The 23,287-nt window shown below is 52.7% G+C and overlaps 4 protein-coding genes across 5 annotated transcripts; 3 read left to right on the top strand and 1 right to left on the bottom strand.

Annotated features, from left to right (window-relative positions):
• The first annotated feature begins 238 nt into the window (after positions 1-238).
• Positions 239-5,613, top strand: Gpc2 (glypican 2). Its single transcript, XM_048367813.1, has 10 exons — positions 239-404; positions 1,062-1,220; positions 1,515-1,837; positions 2,621-2,701; positions 3,318-3,480; positions 3,737-3,867; positions 4,003-4,149; positions 4,242-4,381; positions 4,480-4,655; positions 5,334-5,613. The coding sequence occupies exons 1-10, from the start codon at positions 239-241 to the stop codon at positions 5,591-5,593; spliced, it is 1,746 nt and encodes a 581-aa protein (XP_048223770.1). The 3' UTR covers positions 5,594-5,613.
• Positions 5,614-7,117: 1,504 nt separating this feature from the next.
• Positions 7,118-12,995, top strand: Gal3st4 (galactose-3-O-sulfotransferase 4). The gene is made up of 4 exons (XM_048367887.1): positions 7,118-7,215; positions 8,542-8,845; positions 9,541-9,844; positions 11,510-12,995. Exons 2-4 carry the CDS (start codon positions 8,721-8,723, stop codon positions 12,539-12,541), a joined length of 1,461 nt encoding a protein of 486 aa, XP_048223844.1. The 5' UTR covers positions 7,118-7,215; positions 8,542-8,720; the 3' UTR covers positions 12,542-12,995.
• Positions 12,996-13,144: 149 nt separating this feature from the next.
• Positions 13,145-17,095, top strand: Trappc14 (trafficking protein particle complex subunit 14). The gene is made up of 11 exons (XM_048367782.1): positions 13,145-13,658; positions 13,874-13,969; positions 14,081-14,210; positions 14,363-14,449; positions 14,604-14,724; positions 14,819-14,966; positions 15,080-15,162; positions 15,248-15,411; positions 15,874-16,028; positions 16,195-16,388; positions 16,471-17,095. Exons 1-11 carry the CDS (start codon positions 13,248-13,250, stop codon positions 16,622-16,624), a joined length of 1,743 nt encoding a protein of 580 aa, XP_048223739.1. The 5' UTR covers positions 13,145-13,247; the 3' UTR covers positions 16,625-17,095.
• A 534-nt stretch (positions 17,096-17,629) lies between these two features.
• Positions 17,630-20,805, bottom strand: Lamtor4 (late endosomal/lysosomal adaptor, MAPK and MTOR activator 4). 2 transcript variants are annotated; one of them, XM_048368132.1, is made up of 4 exons: positions 20,682-20,805; positions 20,319-20,399; positions 18,270-18,387; positions 17,630-17,962 (listed from the first exon to the last, which is right to left on the bottom strand). In XM_048368132.1, exons 1-4 carry the CDS (start codon positions 20,682-20,684, stop codon positions 17,865-17,867), a joined length of 300 nt encoding a protein of 99 aa, XP_048224089.1. In that variant the 5' UTR covers positions 20,685-20,805; the 3' UTR covers positions 17,630-17,864. The 2 variants fall into 2 exon arrangements, with proteins under 2 accessions (XP_048224089.1, XP_048224079.1); XM_048368122.1 differs by lacking the exon at positions 20,682-20,805 and adding an exon at positions 20,560-20,669.
• Between the last annotated feature and the right edge of the window lie 2,482 nt (positions 20,806-23,287).

The following is a 23,287-nucleotide window of genomic DNA, read 5'->3' as shown; positions in this document are numbered from 1 at the left end:
TTCTTATCATCATTGGCAGGGCCCCGCCACGGGCCCCGCCCCCTGTCCGGCTCTCTGCTCCCATTGTCTCCTCAGACACCTCCTGGTCCAGCTATCGTGCTGGGTGTTCGGTTTCCGGGGGTCGTGCTCTTTCTCTGCCTAACAGAGCAGTCCGGCGGCCGAGAACCGGATTCTAGAGTTCTGTCGCCTTTTCTTTCTTCCTTAGGACCCACTTTGCTGTCCCAGGGAGGCTGCAGCTATGTCTGCGCTGCGACCTCTCTTGCTTTTGTTGCTGCCTCTGTGTCCTGGTCCTGGACCTGGACCTGGGAGCGAGGCAAAGGTCACCCGGAGTTGTGCAGAGACCCGGCAGGTGCTGGGGGCCCGGGGATATAGTTTAAACCTAATCCCCCCCGCCCTGATCTCAGGTGAGAAGAGAAGAAGACTCTGCCTACAATCGGGGGTGGGAGGGTGGAGGTGGGTTCTCCCTATTTCACAATAACTCTTACCTTGCAGAATGCCCATTACAATAATCTTTTCATCCTATAGTGATCTCTTTCCTCCTCCTAAAACTTTCCTTAGCCCAGAATGGAAAATTGTCATGCTCACATAATAGCTTTTTACTTGACCCCCCTCATACCAGAAATCTCTGATAATTTGCACATACAAAACACACACACGTGTGTTTTTTCATGTGCGTTTCTTCATTACCAGGTTCCCTTTGCTATTTCTGCGAGATTCTTCTGTGACAATACTCTTTTACTCACCAAATAACCCCACCCACCCCAACAATTTGCACTTCCTCACATGGCAGCTACTGGGGAACTCCTTCAAGGTTTGGGGTGACCAACGTTTGGGGGGAGTCACCTGAATACACCAATCAGGAACTTGACCCTCAGGGAAGCAGTCAAATAGATGATCCTCTGGCTAATGGAGTTTGGTTTTGGGAAGGATGAAGGAAACAATGGGGAAGGGGCAGACAATAGAAAAAGAGCCCAGACAGGTGGGGGAGAAAATATATATATAGACCCCAGAGATGTGGGGAATTCCATAATTCCTTTCCTTTCCTGTCTCTTTCTGTCCAGGTGAGCACCTCCAGATCTGTCCCCAGGAATACACCTGCTGTTCCAGTGAGACAGAACAGAAGCTGATCAGGGACGCTGAGGCCACCTTCCGAGGTCTGGTGGAGGACAGTGGCTCCTTTCTGGTTCACACTCTGGCAGCGCGGCACAGAAAGTTTAATGGTGAGGATCTGGAATCTCTGAGTGCGTTTCACACCTACCATCTGTACCTATAACCTCAGCCAGCTTCCTGTTCCCTCTCCCTACTCCAGCCCTAAAGCAGTCTACCTCCACCAGCCCTGGTCATCACTAGTTCTCATCCCAGATTTTTCCACTATCCTACCCTCCCTCATTCTGGGTCTTCATAGGTCTCTGAAAGTTGCACTAATTCACTTTTCTCTTCCCATCCCCATCCCTTCCTGTCTTTGCTCTTTCACTGTTCTCCTTTCCTCTGACCTCAATCTTTGCCTTTGCTAGAGTTTTTTCGGGAGATGCTCTCCATATCCCAGCATTCCTTGGTCCAGCTCTTCTCACACTCCTATGGCCGCCTGTACTCTCAGCACGCCCTCATCTTCAATGGCTTGTTCTCTCGCCTGCGGGACTACTATGAGAAATCCGGTGAGGGGTTAGATGACACCTTGGCAGATTTCTGGGCACAGCTCCTGGAGAGAGCCTTTCCCCTGCTGCACCCACAATACAGCTTCCCCCCTGACTTCCTGCTTTGCCTCACCCGGCTCACTTCAACTACTGATGGCTCTCTACAGCCCTTCGGGGACTCACCCCGCCGCCTCCGCCTACAGGTGAGGGGTCCCGAGGCCTGAGTTTCAGTTACCTCTGACCTAGTGACCTTCAAATGTACACCACTCACCTACAACCCAGTAGTCTCCTTTCTGTGCCCATGTCACCCCGACTTCCTGATTCCCTCACCCTACATCTAGGATATCTCTGATCTGTCTCAGAGCCTCTGTCACCTGTGCCTGACCCAATGCCCCTTGATCTCTTTTAATTGGGGTATACTTCACACATACACACACACAACACACACACACACGTTCATTGCCCTACATTTGTACACTCAGTCATCTGCATACTGAGTGTAGTCAGGGCAGTTACCTGCTCTCAGTCCCTAAGTTCCTTGTCTAACTCTTCCCTGATCTTACTGTCTTCCTAGTTCAACTCACATGAATTAGACAGTCAATAGTAGAAGAGCATTTTATTGATAGTATCTCATTTAATGGTCATAATTTTTAAGGTATTTTACAGATGAGAAAAACAGGGCTCGCAGAGGTTTAGCTCTCACAGCCAGTAAGAGGTAGCATGGAATGTGTCTCCCCACCCCAATCTTCTGCATTCAAACTCAATGTCCTGGCACACAGTCTATCTCCAAGCCCCATGCAACACAAACTCTCTAGCTCTTTCAAAACCCAGTTCTTTTAGAGCCCTCTGTCTCTATACCTCCTAATAACAAGATGATAATCCTATAAACCTACCCCCTCCCCACAGCTCATCCCCCTATATCATTGCTCATCTTGACTGATATGTAATTTTGTGGGGGTTTTCTTACCTTCTCTCATTTTCCCCAGATAACTCGGGCCCTGGTGGCTGCCCGGGCCTTTGTCCAGGGCCTGGAGACTGGAAGAAATGTGGTCAGTGAAACGCTTAAGGTTAGAAGGGGACCAGAGTATGGGCAGGGTCTGGGGAGGGAGATCTCATGAGAAAGAGATAGGTATCAGCTGGTGGGAGAGACCTGGCCCTTCCCTGGGTCAGCCTGCAGGCCCTTGACATTCCAGGGTAAATCAAGAAGGAGCAAGGTTGGAGTCTAGTCTCTACTGGGTCATTACCTCTGACTTCTGACCCTCTCCTATCCTCTGTTCATACTCCCTGCCAGAGGGCCTATTCATCTCCATGGTAGTCCAAGATTGGAGTATTGCTACCTCATCCTCTAGGGCCCCTTAATGATTCTGCTGTGGCCAATGCTAAAGGCCTTCCTCCACCACTTCACCCTGATCTTCCAGCTCACTGTTGTCTTTGACTTTTTCTATCCTTACAGCCCCAGGAGCACACACACCCCACCCCCCTACCTGAAGCAGGATTGTTGACCTGGTCCCCTAGGAACTTCCTCCTCACCTCCGTGACAGTCTTGTGGCATGCATCACCAGTCCTAGATACTCACATCTCCACACTTAGCCTGGGGAGGTGGGCACAGGGTGTTTGGCTTCTCTGTGCCCAGCACCAGGCCAAAGTGTCTGTGGGTGACACAGCTTGGTTCTCTGCTTCCAGGTGTCCATGTCTGAAGGCTGCAGGAAGGCTCTGATGCGTCTGACTGGCTGTCCCCTTTGCCGGGGAGTCCCTTCCCTTATGCCCTGCAGGGGCTTCTGCCTCAATGTGGCCCATGGCTGTCTCAGCAGCAGGGGACTGGAGCCTGACTGGGGCAGCTATCTGGGTGAGTGGGCTCAAGATAGTCTGGGATGGAAGAGGGCCCCCAGTAAGACTGGGTTGTGGATGGGGGGGGGCTGGTGAGGAGGACCTACAGCCACATTGCAATATTAAGGGGAGAACATGAGGGAAGGGGGCTCTTCTCCATATGCCAACAACTTTCCTACTTCCCAGGAAGGCCCCAGTGAGGATCTGAGGGGTTGTACTAATTCAGTGCACCCAGCTTCCTATTCCTCCTTTTCTCTTTCTCTTCCTTGGTCAAGATGGTCTCTTGCTGCTGGCTGAGAAGCTCCAGGGCCCCTTTTCCTTTGAGCTGGCTGCTGAGTCCATTGGGGTGAGGATCTCAGAAGGTTTGATGCATCTGCAGGAAAACAGTGTAAAGGTGTCAGCCAAGGTATGAAGGAAAGGGTGGGGGCCACGGTGTGGTATACTAAGGGAGGGGAGGACAGTGTGGGGTGTCAGGAGGACTGTGGGGTCAGAGTGGTAATGTGGTGCAGGTGATTATGTTGAGGTCGCTTCCTTTGCATAGGTGTTTCAGGAATGCGGGACCCCCCACCCTGTGCTCGCCCGCAATCGCCGCGCACCAGCACCCCGGGAGGAAGCCAGCAGGCCTTGGAGGGTGGCCGCTGAAGAGGAGCGCCCCACGACAGCAGCGGGCACCAACCTGCACCGGCTGGTGGGTGGCAGGACGGGGCAGGCGTGCGGGCGTGCGGGGAGGCTGCGGGATGCGCTGCAGCTCGGCCCGTGTTGGCTCTTTGGCACGCACAGGTGTGGGAGCTCCGGGAACGGCTGGGCCGGTTGCGGGGCTTCTGGGCCGGGCTGCCCACGACGGTGTGCGAGGACTCCCGAATGGCGGCCGACGCCTCACAGGAGGCGGCACCTTGCTGGACCGGACTTGGGCGAGGCCGGTGAGAGCAGAGCCCCGGTGTCTTCGGGCGGGCGGGCGGACAGGTGAGCAGGTGGGAGGGGCGGTGGACGCAGCTTTTCCGAGATGCTGTGCTCGCAGGTATATGAAGCCTGTGGTCGGGAGTTCCCTGACCGAGCAGCTCCACAACCCCGAGCTGGACAGGGATAGCTCGGGCCCAGACGTCCCAACACGACGGCGGAGACTGCATCTGCGGGCAGCCACGGCCAGGATGAGGGCGGCTGCGCTAGGACAGGACCTGGACATGCGAGACGCTGGTGAGGCCCAGGGCCCCGCCCAAATCCCCGCCCATCACGAGGGTCCCGCCCACCCGGAGCCACGCCCATTGTCCTCACAGCCCCCCCCCCCACACACACCGCCCCTCCAGCTCTGCTCTGCTACCCCTCCAGCTACACACTCCACTTTCTCAGCTGCCTTCATCCATTTGGGCTCACTTAGGCCTTTGTTGAGCACCTTATCTTGACGGTAGAGTTGTGGGAGGTTGTGGAGGGCCAGGGAAGCTAGCTGGGGTGACACTAGACAGGCACCCTAGAGTGGAATTAACCAGAGAAGCAAAACACATTTATTTTCTATCTCCTGTCTTGTCTTTGCCCTCCTCCCCAATCCTTTCTCTCTACTTCTGTTTTCTGTCTTTTCCTGCTTATCCTTTGTCCCCATCTGTCTGTCTCTGTTGTGATGGTGGGTTTTTTCTTTTCTTCTTCTTTTTCTATTTTTTTCCCCTGCCTCTTTTCTGTTCTCCCACTGCTGCCTCTCATCCCTATATCTGGTGTCTTGATGGTGCTCTCTTCTCTCTGCCTTCATGACCCTGTGTTTTACCTGTGTCTCTCTCTCCCTCACCATTTTCTCTGTTTTTATATGGATTTCTTCCCCCCCTCCTTTCTCCCCACTCCCATCTCTCCCACCTCATCTATCTGTCTCTGTCTCTTTCCTCACAGATGAAGATGGAAGTGGCTCAGGAGGAGGACAGCAATATGCAGATGACTGGAAAGCTGGGGCAGTACCTGTGGCTCCCCCTGTCCGACCTCCAAGGCCTCCTCGCCCTCCTCGGAGGGACGGTCTTGGGGGCAAAGGAGGAGGTGGAAGCACCCGCTACAACCAGGGCAGGAGCAGAAGTCTGGGGACATCTATCGGTCTTCACACCCCACCCATCCTCATTCTCTTCCCCTCAGCCCTGGTCCTGCTTGGACATCGATAACAGGAAAGGGGTGCCCTAGCATCAGGAAGGTTAATGGCCCTTTCCCTTCCTCCCCACTAAGGTGGGCCTAAGGAGGAGCTGAGGGGGCTACAGAGAGGGTAGAAAAGGAACTTTGTTGGTGAATGGCTGGGGCCCCAAATCCAGGAGATTCCCATGGGGGGGGTTCACAATATTTATTTTTTCATTTGGTAATGGGGGGTATTTATTTAGGAAGGAGATGTGAGCCTCAGCATTGTAAGGCTGGGGCTGTTTGGTGATCAGCCCCAACAAGGGCAAAGGGAAGGGGGATTAGCGTTAGCATTGAGGAATGGGGTTGAAAAGAGTTAGAAGTGGGAAGAGGTGGGACTAATGGGGTGGGGTGGGGTACCAGGTCTTAGAAATGGAAAAAACTTAGCTGGGTGTGATATCAGACACCTGTAATCCTAGCATTTAGGAGTCTGGGCCAGGAAGATGGAATGTTCTGGGCAAGCCTGGGCTACCTAGTGAATTTGAGGTCAACCTTGGCTACATAGTGAAACCTTGTATCAAAATAACTAAGCAGTGAAAGAAAGACAAGGCAATGGTGGGTGTTGATGGGGTGCAGGGCAAGGGGCTAGAGTGTATGAGTAGTTGTGGTTTTTGACGGGCCTGGGTTATGTTTTGTTCAGTATTCATTTCTTAAGCTAAAGTAAAAGGGGTGGGGGGCTCATCTCATGTTCTCTGTCATCCACATCCTTCACAAGCTCCCATCTCACCTTCCAGTGTTTTACTCAGTGTTCATAAATAAATGATCATTTATTGGACTCTTTTGTGTGTGTGTGTGTGTGTGTGTGTGTGTGTGTGGTGGTGGTGGGGGGGCTTTCTGACCCTTTGATGGCCTTCCCTGACCTCTGCCTCCTAGCAGAAGCCTCGGGTCCATGACTAGCCCAGTTTCTGCCTGCTTCTTGGTTTCCTCTGGGAGCAAGCTTGGGGAATGACCTCAATCTCCAGGTTGCCTACACTCTTAATCTGAGCATCTTCAGGGAGCCTAATGGAGTCTAAACAAATTGGGCAAGACTCATTTTGTCAGCCTGCAAAGGGGTTGTTAATACCATTCCTGCCACTGTCTCTGCCTTGATGGTGGGGGGGCCTTATTTTCAGGTGTCAGCCCCTGGCCACCTTGTCCCATCCCTGACAAAGTTTGCTTTCAACTTCTCTCTTCTTTTCTCTCTCCCTCCCTCCCTCCTCTCTCTCTCTCTCTCTCTCTCTCACACACACACACACACACACACACACACACACACACACACACGAATGAATCTTTTGTTTTTAGAGAATACGATATAATTGATTCCCAGATGAAAGAATGCTAAAAATTGTGTCTTCCAAGGGCAGGCTGGGTTATCGTTCCTCTGACAAGGGGAAAAGATGGAGGGAGGGAAGGAGGAAAGGAGGGAGAAACCCAGACGTATGATCAAAGTCTGCGGAGGAGCAGCTGCTGGGAGGCCTGGCTGGCGGGACAAAGGGAGGGGAGGGGAGGAGCCTGGGTGCCGAGAAAGTTTGTGGGGCAAGTTGAGCAGAGCCAGTAGGGAAGGATCAGGGCGGTGGCTGAGGCGGGCTCAAGGATTCCGACCCAATTTCCCTGCTGCTCCCCTTATGGCCTGGTGAGTGAGTGGGCAAAGGAAGAGGACCATTAAGAGGCACCTTTGAACTTATAGAAAGAGGTGTGAGGGGTTCACAGGGAAACCCACAAAAGGCTTAGCAATGGACTGAGCTGGAGGGGACTGCGGTGGAGGGAGGGAGTGGAAAGAGAGATGGCTAGAAAGAAACAAATGAAGATAAAAGGGTCACTGTGTACTGAGGAACTGTGCTGGAGGAGACAATTGGGGGTGATGCCAGCGAGGGTGGATCTCTGGGTAGCAACTGTGAACTCCTTTGCCTGAGGGTTATTCCTGGCTCTTTGGGGAAGGGGCTTGTCCAGGCTTGTTGAAGGGCCCTTAGTCCATGATTGAGGGGTGTGACCTGAAAAGGTGGCGCTAGACTTCCGGTTGATTAGGAAGCTTGGGCCTGAAGAAGGAATGCCAAGGCTCAGTGTTGGGGTCTTTCTTCTGATCTGTTTCCTACTTTCCCTCCCTGTCTGCCCTCTTCTTAAGCAATGAAAGGGTTAAAAGGTAGGGTGGGGCTGTGTCCATGAGCAACCCCACTTCTCCCCTCTGTCCCCTTCCCCCTTATACACTGGGGTCTGCCTGTGCTGTGGGTAGGGGGAAGGAGTTGCCTGTATTTAGGTCACAAAGTTTTCATCTCATTACCAAATCACTTCTAGGCAGTCCTCCTGGCTTATCCAACCTGTTCCTATCTGTTTGTTTGTTTTGTTTTTGTTGCCAGTCCTGGGGCTTGGACTCAGGGCCTGAGCACTGTCCCTGGCTCCTTTTTGCTCAAGGTTAGCACTCTGCCACTTGAGCCACAGCACCATTTCTGGCTTTCTGTATATGTGGTGCTGGGGAATTGAACCCAGGGCTTCATGTATACGAGGCAAGCACTCTTGCCACTAGGCCATATCCCCAGCCCCATCTGTTCTTATCTGATCTTCATTTCCATCTTATGGTTACCCCCTCCTAGACACAGAAGGGGTGCTCCTGATCCCGATTTGTGACCTACAAAGAGGCTTAGGAGGAAGCCAGGGACTTGGCAATGCCTTGGCCAATTGGTTTGATTTCATTTGCAATCAGAGCTCTGCCTTTCTCTCCTTTTCTAAGCTAGTTGAAGCTCAGGGGAAACTCGGGGGCTGAAGGGACTGGGAGGACAATAGGCAAGCGAGCGATTGGTCCCACAGGGACTAGTGGGAGTTTTGGAGCCACTTTTAAGGATCTGATATAGAGAGCATCCCTGGTTGCCCCTCCTCCCCCAATTTGGACTCCACTGCAGTCCCAGGAGAAAAGGTTCAACCCTCCTCCTTAGACTCCCCTCCTTCCCCCTCATTTCCCTTCTAGACGCTGACAGAGGCAAAAATCTGCTAACTCAGTCGGCAGACTCAACTGGGGCTGCAAGCAGGCCTGGGGAATGACCCCCCAATCTCCACACAGCGCCTTCCACGGCTGTGCGGCTGTCTCAAGCTGTCTCCACCACTGCTCCTGGCCCTGGCTCCGTCCCAGCCCCTTTCTTGTACCACATGGGCCCTCTGTCTCCTGTCAGGACTTTGCGGCTTTGGGGGCCTCGGAGCCTAGGGGTAGCTCTGGGCATCTTCATGACCATCGGCTTTGGCCTCCAGCTCTGGGGGGGACCCTTCCAGAGGAGGTGAGTTCCCACCTTGTCTGATAGATGTTACCTTTCTTCATTTGTTCCTCCTCATACTATGTGGGGCTTGTGATTCTTGAGGAATCAGAGGAGCATCTAGACCCACTTTCCTTTTTTTTTCAATTTTTTTTACAAAAAATTACCTGTCCTAGCTGGGTGCTAGTGGCTCATGTCTGTATTTCTAACGACTCAGGAGGCTGAGATCTGAGGATCATGGCTCAAAACTAGCCTGAGCAGGAAGGTCCATAAGGCTCTTGTTTCCAATTAACCACCAAAGATTTGGAAGTGAAGCTTGGTGCTGGTGGCTCATGCCTATAATCCTAGCTACTTAGAAGGCTGAGATCTGAGGATCAAAGTTCAAATCCAACCCAGACAGAAAAGTCTGTAAGCCTCTTATCTCCAATTAACCACATAAAGTTGGAAGTAGAGCTGTGTCTCAAGTGGTAGAGAACTAGCCTTGAGCACAAAAGCTCAGGGACAGCACCCAAGCTCAGATTTCAAGCTCTAGGACCGGCAAGGGAAAAAAAAAAGTTAGAAGCAAAGCTGTACCTCAAGTGGTGGAATGCTAGCCTTGAGAAAATAAGCTAAGGGGCAGTGCTCAGGCTGAGTTCAACTTCTAATAGCACTACAAAAAAAAGTTACCTGCTCTTCTTGCTGTGGAGAGACACTTCACTTCTCCTCTTGTATCATCCCAGACTCCCCGGTTTGCAGCTTCGACAGCCCTGGGCCCCATCCCTGGGACCAGACATTCAGTCCTGTGTCCCCCGGCAGCACCTTGTGTTCCTGAAGACACACAAATCTGGAAGCAGCTCTGTGCTGAATCTGCTTCATCGCTATGGGGACCGGCATGGGCTGCGCTTTGCCCTCCCTGCACGCTACCAGTTTGGCTACCCAAGACTTTTCCAGGCCTCTCGGGTCAAAGGCTACAATCCCCGGGGTGGGGGCACCCAGCCCTCCTTCCACATCCTCTGTCACCACATGAGATTCAACTTGAAAGAGGTAAGCAGTGCAGTGGGTGGAAGGGGGTGTAGAAAGGGGCTTTCCGGCCCCACAGCCAAGACTACTAGGAAAAGGAGGAAAAAGGATGCTCAGCACCCAGACTTCCTCCCTCAGGCACCACAGGAGTCACAAAGATGAGATCCATTGATGCCACTTCTGCAGGTGTCCTTTGCTCAAGGGATTTCTAGAAGCCAATCTTCCCAGCCCCCTGTGGGGGCTTGACTCCAACTCTTTCCTTGACCAACTTATTCCCCTTGTGTCAATTCCCTGTCAGCCTGGAATCTCCTCCCACCCCCTAGATCTTCGTCCACCCACCATTCATCATGTCCCCCCATGACATTCGCCAGGCCCTTGCTCTGAGACTAATGTCCTCTCACTAGAGGCCTCATTATTGAGGCGTCATGTCAGCTCTGTGTCAAGTCCTCAGCCAAGCACAGCAGAATAGTAGGACAGAAAGCTGAGTGTGGAGGCTGGGGATATGGCCTAATGGCAAGAGTGCTCATATACATGAAGCCCTGGGTTCGATTCCGCAGCACCACATATATAGAAAAGGCTGTGGCTCAAGTGGCAGAGTGCTAGCCTTGAGCGAAAAGAAGCCAGGGACAGTGCTCAGGCCCTGAGTTCAAGCCCCAGGACTGGCAAAAAAAAAAAAGAAAAAAAAGGAAAGAAAGAAAAGAAAAGAAAGCTGAGTGTGATGACCCATTCCTGTAATCCCAGCTCTCAGGCTGAGGCAGGAGGGATTATGAGTTTGCAGCCAGCCTGGATTACATAGTAAGCCCTTGTCACAAACAAGCAACAATAGTTGGACAAGGTTGGGCAGGGTGGCTCATGTCTATAATCCCAGCCACTCTGGAGATAGAGATCAAGAAGACAGGTTTGAGGCTGGGGCTGGGGGGGAGGGGCAGGGAAGAGTTAGCAAAGACCCATTTCATCTCAACCAACAAGACAAGTATGGGGAATCATACCTGTAGCATCAGTTACTCGGGAGGAATAGGTAGGAAGATCATTGTCTGAGACTGGACCCTGTCAAAAACGTGAGATTTAAGGCATGGATCAAGTGGGAGAACACCTGTGCAGCAGTTGAGAAGCTCTGAGTTCAAACCCCAGTATTGACAAAAACCAAAAACCTCAACCTGGTTCCCACTGGCCTTGTTAAGAAGTAGAATTCCAAGTCCCAACCTCAGGGCAGCATTCTACCAAGTGGACAGAGCTCCCTAGTGCCCTAGTCAGAGAGAGAGAGAGAGACAGAGACAGAGAGAGACAGAGAACATATGTGTGCCAATACTGGGACTTGAACTCGGGGCTTTGTGCTCTCCTTTAGCTCTTTTGCTCAAGGCTGGTACTCTACTAACTGGAGCCATCAAGCTCTACTTCCAGATTTTGGGTGGTTAATCAGAACCAAGAATCTCCCAGACTGGGATCCTCAGATCTCAGCCTCCTGAGCAGCTAGAATTGCAGGTGTGAGCTACTGGCACCTGGCTCAAAATGAGTTTTGACTCCCTTCTCAAAGCCATGCAACTAGTTAAGGAATCTGGGATTTCCTAGTAGAGCTGTGAGAGGGCTGGAGGATCAGCAGGACCTTGACTTACTCAGGCCTTGACTTTCACAGTTCTCCTCTGATCCTTATTGTTCTTTCTCCCTGTGTCTGCCTTCTCTCTTCTGCAGGTTCTTCAGGTCATGCCTTCTGACAGCTTTTTCTTCTCCATTGTCCGAGACCCAGCAGCTTTGGCCCGCTCTGCCTTTTCCTACTATAAATCCACCTCATCAGCCTTCCGCAAGGCACCATCTTTGGCTGCCTTCCTCGCCAATCCTCGAGCCTTCTACCGACCTGGTGCCCGTGGAGACCACTATGCCCGCAACTTACTATGGTTTGACTTTGGCCTTCCCTTCCCCCCAGAGATAAGGACCAAAAGAGGGAATCCCAATCTCCCTAAAGACTCCAACTCCCTCCATCTACATGTCTTCCCTTCCGGTGCTGGCTCTAGAGCCCAAGTTCCAGAATTTAATGCTCTTTCCCAGCCTGTTCCCACCATAGCTAATGACCACAGCCCCCCAGCCAGCCCTGCCACTTTAGATTTCGAGTCCTCATCCTTCATCCAATGGGGTCTAGCCTGGCTAGATTCTGTCTTTGACCTGGTCATGGTGGCTGAATACTTTGATGAATCATTGGTCCTGTTGTCAGATGCCCTGTGCTGGAGTCTGGATGACGTGGTAGGCTTCATGCATAATGCTCAGGCTGGAGGTGGACAGGGCCACAGAGCTACCAGCAACAGTGAATTGACTGCTGAGGAACAGCAGCTGACTGCACGCGCACGAGCCTGGAACAACTTAGACTGGGCTCTCTATCTCCACTTCAACCGCAGTCTCTGGGCACGGATAGAACAATATGGTCAGAGAAGGCTGCAACGTGCTGTGGCAGAGCTCCGGGCTCGAAGAGAGGCCTTGGCTAAACATTGTCTGGTGGGAGGTGAGGCTTTAGACCCCAAATACATCACAGATCGCAAGCTCCGTCCCTTCCAGTTTGGATCCGCTAAGGTTTTGGGCTATGTACTTCAGAGTGGACTGAGTCCCCAAGACCAGGAAGAGTGTGAACGCTTGGCTACCCCCGAGCTACAGTACAAAGACAAGTTGGATGCCAAACAGTTTCCCCCTACAGTCTCACAGCCCCTCAAGACTTCAAGGCTACTTTCCCCATAGGCAGCAGACTACAAATTACGTATGACACCTGCGATCGACCGTGGAGGCGGCCAGACGCAGTTTGCTTCCCTTGCGGAGGCTGGAACTTGCCCCGATGAAGGCCTCCAGGCTTCTGGCCTTGGCCTGAGAATCACTGCTGCACCTTGGTCCCAGCTATCCACTTTGTCCCTTCTCTTTCGCAACCCCCAAGGCAGGTCCCTGTGGTGCTCCCCAAAGCCCCCAGGAGGGGAAGGAAGATGGCGTGCCCCAGAGAAAGTTTGGGGGCACGGAGAATTGCAATGACACATCTATTTCCCTAGGAAGTGTTTGCTGTGTTCATTTCACTGTGAAATGTTTGTTGAATGAATAAATGACATGAAACTTTCACTTGGTTTATATATAGGGCAGAGTAGGGAGGGACAATGAATCTTCCCGGCAGAAGCGAGGTTGGAAAGGCTTTTTAAAAATATATCTTCCCGAGGAAGCCAACCTTGCTTCTCTTTGCCTTCCGGACCCGGTTAACTTGCTCTGCCCGCTTTGCAGCCTCTGGCCACGCCCACCAGCTTCCGCTTCCGGTATCTCCAGTCATTCCGTCCCTACCTGGTTTCCGGTGCCGCCGGCTCTGGGTTCCGGGTTTCCGGCCCCGGCTGGTTTCTGGGGCCGAGCGCTGCGGCCTTGGGGTGTCGTCCCGGTCCCCCTCGGCCCCGGCCCGGCCCCGGTCCCCCCCATGGAGTCCCAGTGTGACTACTCGATGTACTTCCCCGCCGTGCCGCTGCCGCCGCGAGCGGAGCTGGCGGGGGACCCGGGCCGGTACCGGGCACTGCCCCGGCGTAACCATCTGTATTTGGGGGAGACTGTCCGCTTCCTGCTAGTGCTGCGCTGCCGGGGCGGCGCGGGGCCCGGCACCGGGAGCGGCCCGGGCCTGGGCTCCCGGGGGGCCTGGGCGGAGCTGGCGACCGCCTTGGCAGCGCTGGCCTCGGTCAGCGCCGGAGGCGTGCTGCCGGGAGGAGCGGGCACCGGAGACCGGGACCCCGAGCCCCCCGGGGGAGGGGACCCAGGGGGCGGGGGCCTGTTCCGAGGCTGCAGCCCCCTCCTCACCCATGGCCCGGGCCCTGCTACCTCAGGAGGAGCGACCACGGTGAGGAGCTCGGGCGGACCCCGCACAGGGTGGGCAGTGGTTTGCTGAGAGTCAGGCAGTTTGGGAGATGGACGCTGGGAGCCCGTGGCAGGGCGCAGATGACAGCGATGGGGTGGACACTGAGGACTGTTGGGCCCTGGAGGCGTTTAACGCGAACCTTGCTAGCCTCCTCCTTGACTCCCTCTTGACCTCTCTGCTCCTTTGCACAACCCCAGCTGCCTGTGGAGGAACCGATCGTGTCCACAGATGAGGTCATCTTCCCACTTACAGTTTCACTGGATAGACTGCCCCCAGGGACACCCAAGGCCAAGGTAAGATGGCTAGGAAGGGACAGCTGGCCTAATTCAGACAGCTTTTAAGACCTGGCTACTCATCTCCTCATGACTTAGGGGTGTGATACATGTCTGTCTCTTGTACTCAAGATTGTAGTGACTGTGTGGAAGCGGGAAGTCGAAGCACCAGAGGTCAGAGACCAAGGCTACCTGCGCTTGCTGCAGACACGATCTCCTGGGGAGACCTTCCGTGGCGAACAGAGTACATTCAAGGCCCAAGGTGGGAAGGAGGCTGCAGATGGGGAAAGCTGGGCTCTGGGCTTTTGAAGACAGAATGGATAGTTGATCCTGGAAGGTGATAATTGTGAGCTGGAAATGGGAGTTCACATCAGACCCCCCCCCCTTTTTTTTTTGGCTCGGTCCTCTCTGCAGTGAGCACCCTGCTGACGCTGCTGCCCCCACCAGTTCTGAAATGCCGGCAGTTCACTGTGGCTGGCAAACACTTGACTGTGCTCAAGGGTGAGTGGGCCAGCTGGCTTTGTGCTCAGGGGGTTCGAAGGGATTGGGTGGCAGTCATTCGGGGCAGTCTGGTAAGGATGGGTAAGTTTTCCTGGGCAAAGGTGGGCCTGAAGGGTCTGGCTACCTTCTGAGCAGGACTGGTTACCTCCAACAGTGCTGAACAGCTCCTCCCAGGAGGAGATCTCCATCTGGGATATCCGAGTTCTCCCCAACTTCAATGCCAATTATCTACCTGTCATGCCTGATGGCTCTGTGCTGCTGGTGGACAATGTCTGGTGAGATCCAGGGAAGGGGCAGGGCCATGAAGTCCTGGGGAAGGGGACAGGAGCATGGCAGGATTGTGGCATGCCCTCTTCTCTCCTAAACTAGTCACCAGTCTGGAGAAGTCTCCATGGGCTCCTTCTGCCGGCTCCCTGGTACCTCTGGCTGCTTCCCCTGCCCACTTAACGCCCTGGAGGAACACAACTTCCTGTTTCAGCTGAGAGGGGGTGAGCAACCCCCTCCAGGGGCCAAGGAGGTGAGTAAAAGGGCCTGGAGTATTGCAGGAAAGGAGATAAGAAAAGGCAAGTGGTAGGGAAAGACCAAGGGAACTGTGGTACATTTTAAAGTCTGCCTTTGTGTGGTCCCTAGGGCCTCGAAGTTCCTTTGATTGCTGTGGTCCAGTGGTCCACCCCAAAGCTGCCCTTCACCCAGAGCATCTACACCCACTACCGGTGAGTGTGTGGCAGCCCCTGCCAGGCACCGTCCCATTCACATCTCTGCCTGACACATCCAGCTTCCCTCTCTCCCTGCTCCCAGCCTGCCCAGCGTTCGCCTCGACCGCCCCTGCTTTGTGATGACCGCTTCTTGTGAGTCCCCTGTTCGGACCTATGAGCGTTTCACTGTCACCTACACACTGCTCAACAATCTCCAAGACTTCCTTGCTGTGAGGCTTGTGTGGACCCCGGAACATGCACAGGCTGGTGGGTCAGCTGCTGGGTCGGGACCTTGTCCCTGGGATGGGAGAGGAAAAGGAAGACAAGGAGGTAGGGCAGTGAGAACTGGGCAAATCACCCAGTAGGTGCTTGGTGGCTCTGTACCAGGGTAGTCTCCACAGCATCATAGATGGAGTTTAGAGACAGTTGGGTAGAGATCTGAAGGCACAGACCATGGATTGGGCATTTATTTGTTGTATGAACCTCTTAAGTGTTGGTCCTCATCTCTACTTCGGGGCAAATAACACTTCCTGGGTTTTGCATATCCATGAGTTAGTACAGACCTCAGAATACAATATTAGCCATTGCCACCTGTAAACCCTCAGCAAAAGATAACATTTCCTCAGTTTACTTCACAGATGGCTTTTGGATCTCCTTCAACAGAGCTGGTAAAGGTGTGGGAGCTGAGGAAGGCTGTCTGGTGTTCATGGGTGCTGTTTCTGCCCCCAGGGAAGCAGCTGTGTGAGGAGGAGCGCCGGGCCATGCAGGCAGCCCTGGACTCCATAGTTTGTCACACACCCCTCAACAACCTTGGCTTCTCCAGGAAGGGCAGTGCCCTCACCTTCAGTGTGGCTTTCCAGGCCCTGAGGACGGGGCTCTTTGAGGTGGGCGAGCAGTGTGGGCCCCTAGCTTCTACTCAGGAAATGTGATGGGTGGTACTAGAGGGCTGGGCAGAGGGAGCACCCACTTAGGCCCATCCATAGGGAAGATGATGTGAAGGTCTGGGCCCCACAGCCAGCTTCCATGCTGACCCATTTTCTCCCCACCTAGCTGAGCCAACACATGAAACTGAAGCTGCAGTTCACCGCCAGTGTGTCCCACCCTCCACCCGAGGCTCGGCCCCTCTCCCGCAAGAGCAGCCCCAGCAGCCCTGCCGTGCGGGACTTGGTGGAGAGGCACCAGGCCAGCTTAGGCCGCTCTCAGTCCTTTTCCCACCAGCAGCCTTCCCGCAGCCACCTCATGAGGTAGGAGTCAGGGGAGCCTGGACCAGGAAGCGGGGCATGAGGCAGAGTCTGAGCAGGACCTACCATCTTTGCTCTCTCCCAGGTCAGGCAGCGTGATGGAGCGCAGGGCCATTACACCCCCTGTGGCTTCTCCAGTCGGCCGACCTCTCTACCTGCCCCCGGACAAGGCTGTGCTGTCTCTGGACAAGATTGCCAAGCGCGAATGCAAGGTTCTGGTGGTGGAGCCTGTCAAGTAGCCTGGCTCCCTGCACACTTGCTCCAGAACCCCAAAGCCCCCGGAGGGCTCCTCACTTCCCAGGCCGTGCTGCCTGCTATGGGAGAAAGCCTGTCTGTGTCTGCTGATGAGGGATGGGGCAGAAGCTGTGAAGTGGGTGGACCGGCTGCAGTGCGAGGCCAGCAGTGTTTCCCTAAGGTCCTGTGGGGGGGCTGGCCCCACCCCAGGCAGGGCAGGGCTGGGCTCTAAGAACACCCTTGCCCCTGCCCTTCACCCCTCTTCTAAGTTTACAGAGTATTTTCCTCATTCCCATTTCATTCTTCCCACCTCTGACATTCCCTCACCCACCCACAGGGCTGAGATTAGAGGGTGGTGATGGCAAAGGGACCCCGACAATAACCTCCTGCCTCAGGGGTCAGGGACATAGCCAGGTGGCCTCCTTCTGCCCTCACGTTTACGTTGGCAGCCTGAAGCACTTTAAGTTGTCTTTTTTTTTTTTTTTTGGTCTGTCTCTGTAACTTATTCCAACTCCAGCTTCCAACTGAAATAAGACTATTAAATGCCTGTTCAGGAGGAAGAACTGTCATCCGTGTGTTGATAGAGGAGGCAAACCATATGGGGTCCCCTACTACCTTCCTATTTTTCTAGTGCCCAGCATGGCCCTGCTCCATGCTCAGATACAAGACTGGTCTCTTAAGAAGGTAAACAATGGCCAGTTATTGGGTCACAAGCGATGAAGACAGGAGAGTAGCAGTTCAAGCCTAACCTGGGCAAATGTTAGCAAGACCCCATCTCAGAAAGCAACCTGGATGTGTGGTGCATGCTATAGTTTAAGCTACCTGGGAGGCAGGAGAATATCAGTTCAGGAAGAGCATATGCAAAGTCAGCATCACTGTTTTGAAGTTCTATTTGAAAAACAAAAGGACTGGGGACATGGCTCAAAAGTAGTAGAGCACTTGCTAGTGGAGAGCCTGGGTTCAGTCCCCAGTGCCATAGGGGTAAAAAAGGTACAAAACAGCCCCCCATCTCTGAGTCCAGAAGCATCAATCAGACTTGTTTATTAGGAGGGAGAAAGAGAGGACAGACAGCCCTTTGCTTTTGTTCCCCATAACTTTGACCCATCTGGTGGGATCGGGAAGGAGGGTGAACTGCAGGCCCTGGTTCCAGCAGCAAGCTGAGGAAACGTTGGAGTTTGCTGGTGCTCCTCATCCTTGAGGTCCACAGACCCAGTCCGCTTGTCCAGCTCCCGCCCTCCAGCAGGCTCAGACATCAATGGGCTCCCGGCCTCGATTCTGCCTCTTCACCACAAACACCCTCTGTCCCGACACTGTCACCAGCAGCGTGTGTTCTCCAAAGACCACTGGAGGGGAGACACACCTTCCCCCGGTCAGGGGAAGGAAGGGAGCACAGCATCAGTGAGTGTCATGGCTTCACACTGGGTCATGTAGAAACTGGCTGGGCTCAAAAGTAGATTAGGGAAGAGGCTGCTGTGAAATCTTCTCTTCCTTATTTACTCTGATATTGGGGGGCTACCAAAGGGAAGACAGTGGGCCCAGGAAGAGTTGGGAGTCAATGGAAAGGAGACAAGTTTGTTGTGTTTTGTTTCTAAGCAGAAAAGCCTCTGGAACACTCTCACATACACACCTGGGGCAGGGGCTGGGACTCACCAGACAGGCGCTTGAAGGGGACATTCGTGCCATGATGCAGCCGGAAACCACAGGCTGTGCTGACCAGCTCAGTGATGGCACTGGCTGCCTGCTCGTCATTCTCCAGATCCCCAGAGGACTGCATGGGTTGGGAGGAGGGAGGTGCGGAAATGAGGGCAGGAGTTGGGAAGGAATCCCAGCCTAGGCCCTCTATCACATAGGGTCATTCCCCAGTGGTCCCAGGTCACTGAAAACCTAACGTTCCTTGTGCCATCCTCAATAAGCAGCAACCTACCCAGCTCTTTGCTCTCTTCCATGATGGATGCTTGCCTGAGTGTCTGCCCCCTACTGGCTCATTTCACACTTGCTGCCTGGACTGCATACATGCAAACATAAACATCCTTATGTTCAGGCTGGGAATGTGGCTTAGCAGGAGTGCTTGCCTAGTATGCATGAAGCCCTAGGTTCAATTCCTCAGGACCACGTACACAGAAAAGGCCAGAAGTGGCGCTGTGGCTCAAGTGGTAGAGGGCATGCCTTGAGCACAGAGAGGTTCAAGGACAGTGCCCAGGCCCTGAGTTTAAGCCCCAAGACTAGCAACAAACAAACCCCATGTTCTTGGGCCCCCTCCCTCTGAGTAAAGGGCCTATGACTATAAGCCAGGCTTCCTTTTTTTCTGGTGATTGCCTCAACTTCCTCTCCCACTTTGACTACATAAACTTCCCTTTCTCTTTGTTCACCAATATTTTGTACTTCAGGTTCCTCATCTGTGTATTAGGGAGAATAGTACCTGTCTTATGAGCTTGTTGTGAAGGCTGTGTGAGACAATAAAGGGAGTGACCATTAGAATTCCTATATACAATACCATTCTACTTCAAGCTCAGCACCCATCAAAATTCCCCTATCCATCTTCTCAACTTCCTTTCTTCATTTCCGTATTTTTCTAGGCTTCTCACTTCAAAGACCCACTAGATGAAGAAGTACCTACAAGAGTACCTTGATCTAGTCATTACCAAGATGCATTATTCCTCCTTAAAAAATTTTTTTTTCCCCTTTGGGAGGTGGGGGCAGTCCAGGAGCTTGAACCTAGAGCCTGGGCTCTGTTGATAAGCTGCCTTTTTTTTTTTTTACTTTTGCTAGTCCTGGAGCTTGAACTCAGGGCATGGGCAGTATCCCTGAGCCTCTTTGTGCTCAAGGCTAGTAGTCTACCACCTGAGCCACTTCTGGCTTTTCCTGAGTCGTTTATTGGAGATAAAAGTCTCTCTGCCTGCTGGCTTCAACCTGTGCTCCTCAAGATCCTAAGAGGCTTTTGCTCAAGGATAGCATTCTATCACTTGAGTCACAGCACCATTTCCAGCTTTTTCTGAGTAGTTTATTGGAGATAAGAGTCTCACGGACTTTTCTGCTGGGCTGGCTTCAAACCATGACCCTCAGATCTCAGCCTCCTGAGTAACTAGAGTTACAGGTGTGAGCTACCAGTGCCTGTGTTAAAATTTCTTTTTTGCTCTTTGTTGAGACCACACAAATTCTTTCACAGCTCCTTTTAGTCCATCTATATAGTAATCTTACTCAACCCTTTCCTTCGGTCACACTTCTGTTATTTCAAAGAAAACATCTTAAAACAAAAAACCTTCAAAGTTCCTATTAGGTTGAGGATTTAGCTCAGTAGAAGAGCACTTGCAAGTCCCTGAGTTCAGTCTTGAATTCAGAAACCTGCGCTAGCCCTCTACCACTTGAATGGCAGCTCCTCTTTCAGCTTCTTGGTGGTTAATGAGAGACAAGGGTCTTATAAACTTTCCTGCCAGGGCTGGCATTAAACTGTGATCCTCACACCTCAGCCTCCTGAGTAGCCAGAAGTATAGGCTTGAGGGTCAGGCATTCGGATTAAACGATATATTGGAGAAAGTTCTCAGGCGTGTGACCGGTGATACGGTTGAGTGCTTTGCCTCCGGTTTTAAGACCGGACACAGAGTCCAGAGGCCGAAAGCTTCCCATGAGCCCCGCAAGCTAGGAGGGGAGGACGTGCCTGGGCCCGCCGGGGTCCCGGCCCCCGCCCCGTCCCAAACGCACCGCCAGCACCGCGCCCTCGCTCAGCACCAGGTAACCCAGCTGGTCCGGGATCCGCTCCAGCCCCTGGGTCAGCGCGGAAGTCTGACGGGTGAAAGGCAGGCAGTGAGAGAGCCGTCCCCGGCGAAGGCCTCCACCGCCGCTCCCGCACCACCCCGGCCCCTCAGCCCGCCGCTTTCCACCCGGAGAACCCCGAGGCCCGGCTCTCCCCGGCCCTCCGCGGCGCCGCCCCTGCCACTTCCAGCCCCTCGCCGTCCCGGGGCGGACGGGGGACGGGGGATGCAGGCCTCGCTAGGACCGCCAGGGACGAGGGAGCAGGGACGCGGAACCGCCGGCGTGCACTCCCGCGCATGCGTCCTCACTCACCATCGCGGCCTCGGTTGCTGGGGCAGCGCCTCACCAGATAGGTAGCTTCCGCTAACAAACCTGGATCACGTGCCGCCAGCGGGCCGTCCGGGTCTCTGCCGGCGCTGCCAGCCTTTAGCCACGCCCCTAGCGTGCTATGTCGTTTGACCAAGTCAGCCAATGACGAGCAATCCGTCCCTCAGTTTCAGAGCTCCAGAGCGACCCCCGTAAGCGTACAAGCCTGGATGGAAGAGGCTATGCTGCGCGTGAAAGGCCTCCTTCTACCACCGATGGAACTTCAGGGGTGTCCCTCCCTCTGTGGGTGTCAGACTTGTGCATCTTAAACGAGAGACAGAAATGAAATCAGCTGAAATGCTGAAACAAATGCTACTCTTGTTCCTACCCAACGCACTTTTCTCTGTAAGACAGATTTCCCAAGGTCGTGGACTTTGTCACCTAAATTTGGTGACAGATGAAAGCAAACTGAATCCCTACGAAGAAGACTCAGCTGAAATGCTGAATATATCCCGCGACGAAAAATGAAAAACGTTGTCTTGCTGTCACTTTTACTATCTGTAAAAGCATCACAAAATGTATTTGCACACAGGAATTATTTATTTATTTTTATTTTTTTGGCCAGTCCTGGGCTTGAACTCAGGGCCTGAGCACTGTCCCTGGCTTCATTTTGTTCAAGGCTAGCACTCTACCACTTGAGCTACTGCACCCCTTCTGGCTATTTTCTCTATATTTGGTGCTGAGGAATCGAACCCAGGGCTTCATGTATATGAGGCAAGCATTCTTGCCACTAGGTCATACCCCCATCCCCTATTCATTTATTTTTGCAGGTAAGGTTTGAACTCAAGACTTTGAGCTTGCTCAGCTTCAGCCACATCTCCAGTTTGGGGATTTTTTTTTTGTCTTTTATTTGTTGTTTGTTTTGTTTTTGCCAGTAAGGGGGCTTGAACTCGGGGCCTGAGCACTGTCGCTGGCCTCTTTTTGCTCAAGGCTAGCACTGCCACTTGAGTCACAGCGCCACCTCTGATATATGTGTGTGTGTGTGTGTGTGTGTGTGTGTGTGTGTGTGTTACTGAGGAATCGAACCCAGGGCTTCATGTATACGAGGGTAGCACTTTTACCACTAGGCCATACCAGCCCCTATTTGTTGTTGTTTTTGTCGGTGCTGGAGCTTGAACTCAGGGCCTGCCAGGAACCAGCCCATGTGTGGGGAGATGATTGTCACTTCCTCTTCGTGCAGTTCAGCATGCCTGATTTTCTGATTTGTGCTAAATTCCAGCAAACTACATCAGCCAGGGTCACTCCGAGTTCATTCTGAGTTGGGGTCAACATGGTCATCTGGGTTTTTAAACTGGATCCTACATCCCCTCCTCTTCTTTTGAGCCCTGCCAAGTCATTGGCAGGTTTCTTGTTCTTCCTGAACCAGAGGCTAATAGGGGTGCTGGGAATGGAGGACCATATGCTTTACTGCCTGTACCTCTCTTGAATACATTTCATAAGACAATGTTTAAGGCAGGGGCCAATGGTTAGGGCCAAGAGTAGTAGAGCCAAGGACCTGCCAAGGCAGCTATCAGAGTAGTTGCCCATGGTGACCAGGAGAACAGCGACTGATACCAGCTCTCTCCTTGCTTTTTGTTATATTTCTACCAAATGCCAAGCTTTCCCTAATGATTCCTGATTGATTGGTATACAGACAGCAAATACAGGCTTCACCTACTTTACAAGACCATCTCAGCAAGGGAATCAAGCAGTTACAGATATTTACATGAGATCTTTCTGGTTTACATTTAGATGACATCACACAAGTCCCTTAACCCTGCAGATACAGATAAACATAATTCCACATCAAAGCACCAATTCTGACCCTATTTATGTTATAGTCAACTTGATTTCATATCAACTTTACTCATAAGCTCTAATTTTAAGGACAGGGTCATACTGGGGTCTTAGTACTAACATCTTTATTTTCTTAAACCTTTTATCTATAAAGGAAGTAAGAGCATTAATTATACATGGCCCTATTGCAATTACCAACAGTATCATTATCAAGGGCCTAACCAAGGGAAATAATCCTTGCGTTATGGGGTTGTTTAGCCATCCAAGATCTATACCAAATGTAGACCTCCTTTTGAGGAGTTCTCCCCTTTTAAAATTTTTATGTTGTCTTCCACTATACCAGATTCATTTACAAAATAATAACACTCTTCCTTTAAATATAATCCCCCCTCAGCGGCAGTTAGGAGATCTAGCACCCTACGATTTTACTGAACTACTGCTACCAGTGAATTTAGTTGTCTCTGTAATGAAGCTAGAGATACTGAGGAGGCTCAGGTTGCCCATTCCAGTTGGTCCTCAAGATTATTAGCAAGTTGTAGGCTATGCCCCAGGGCTCCTCCTGCAAAGGCAATTCTCCCTCTGGGGGAGAGGCCCTGAGCTCTAGGAAGAGGAGTATTGGACCTGGGGGTGTGAGTGTTATGCACTTTGCAAGACCAGTATGGGCACCCTCCATAGTAATCAGTATGTTTGGCTCCCCTTTTACAGAAGTTCTTTTTCTTTAATCATAAAAGAAGCATATAGCTATTCTAGCTATTGTGGGGCGCCCTTGTAGGGTA

This window comes from Perognathus longimembris, chromosome 1 (genome assembly GCF_023159225.1).
Source record: "Perognathus longimembris pacificus isolate PPM17 chromosome 1, ASM2315922v1, whole genome shotgun sequence".
Lineage (NCBI taxonomy): Eukaryota > Metazoa > Chordata > Mammalia > Rodentia > Heteromyidae > Perognathus > Perognathus longimembris.
Note: the sequence above shows the minus strand (reverse complement) of the source record. Positions and strands in the feature narration are given on the sequence as shown.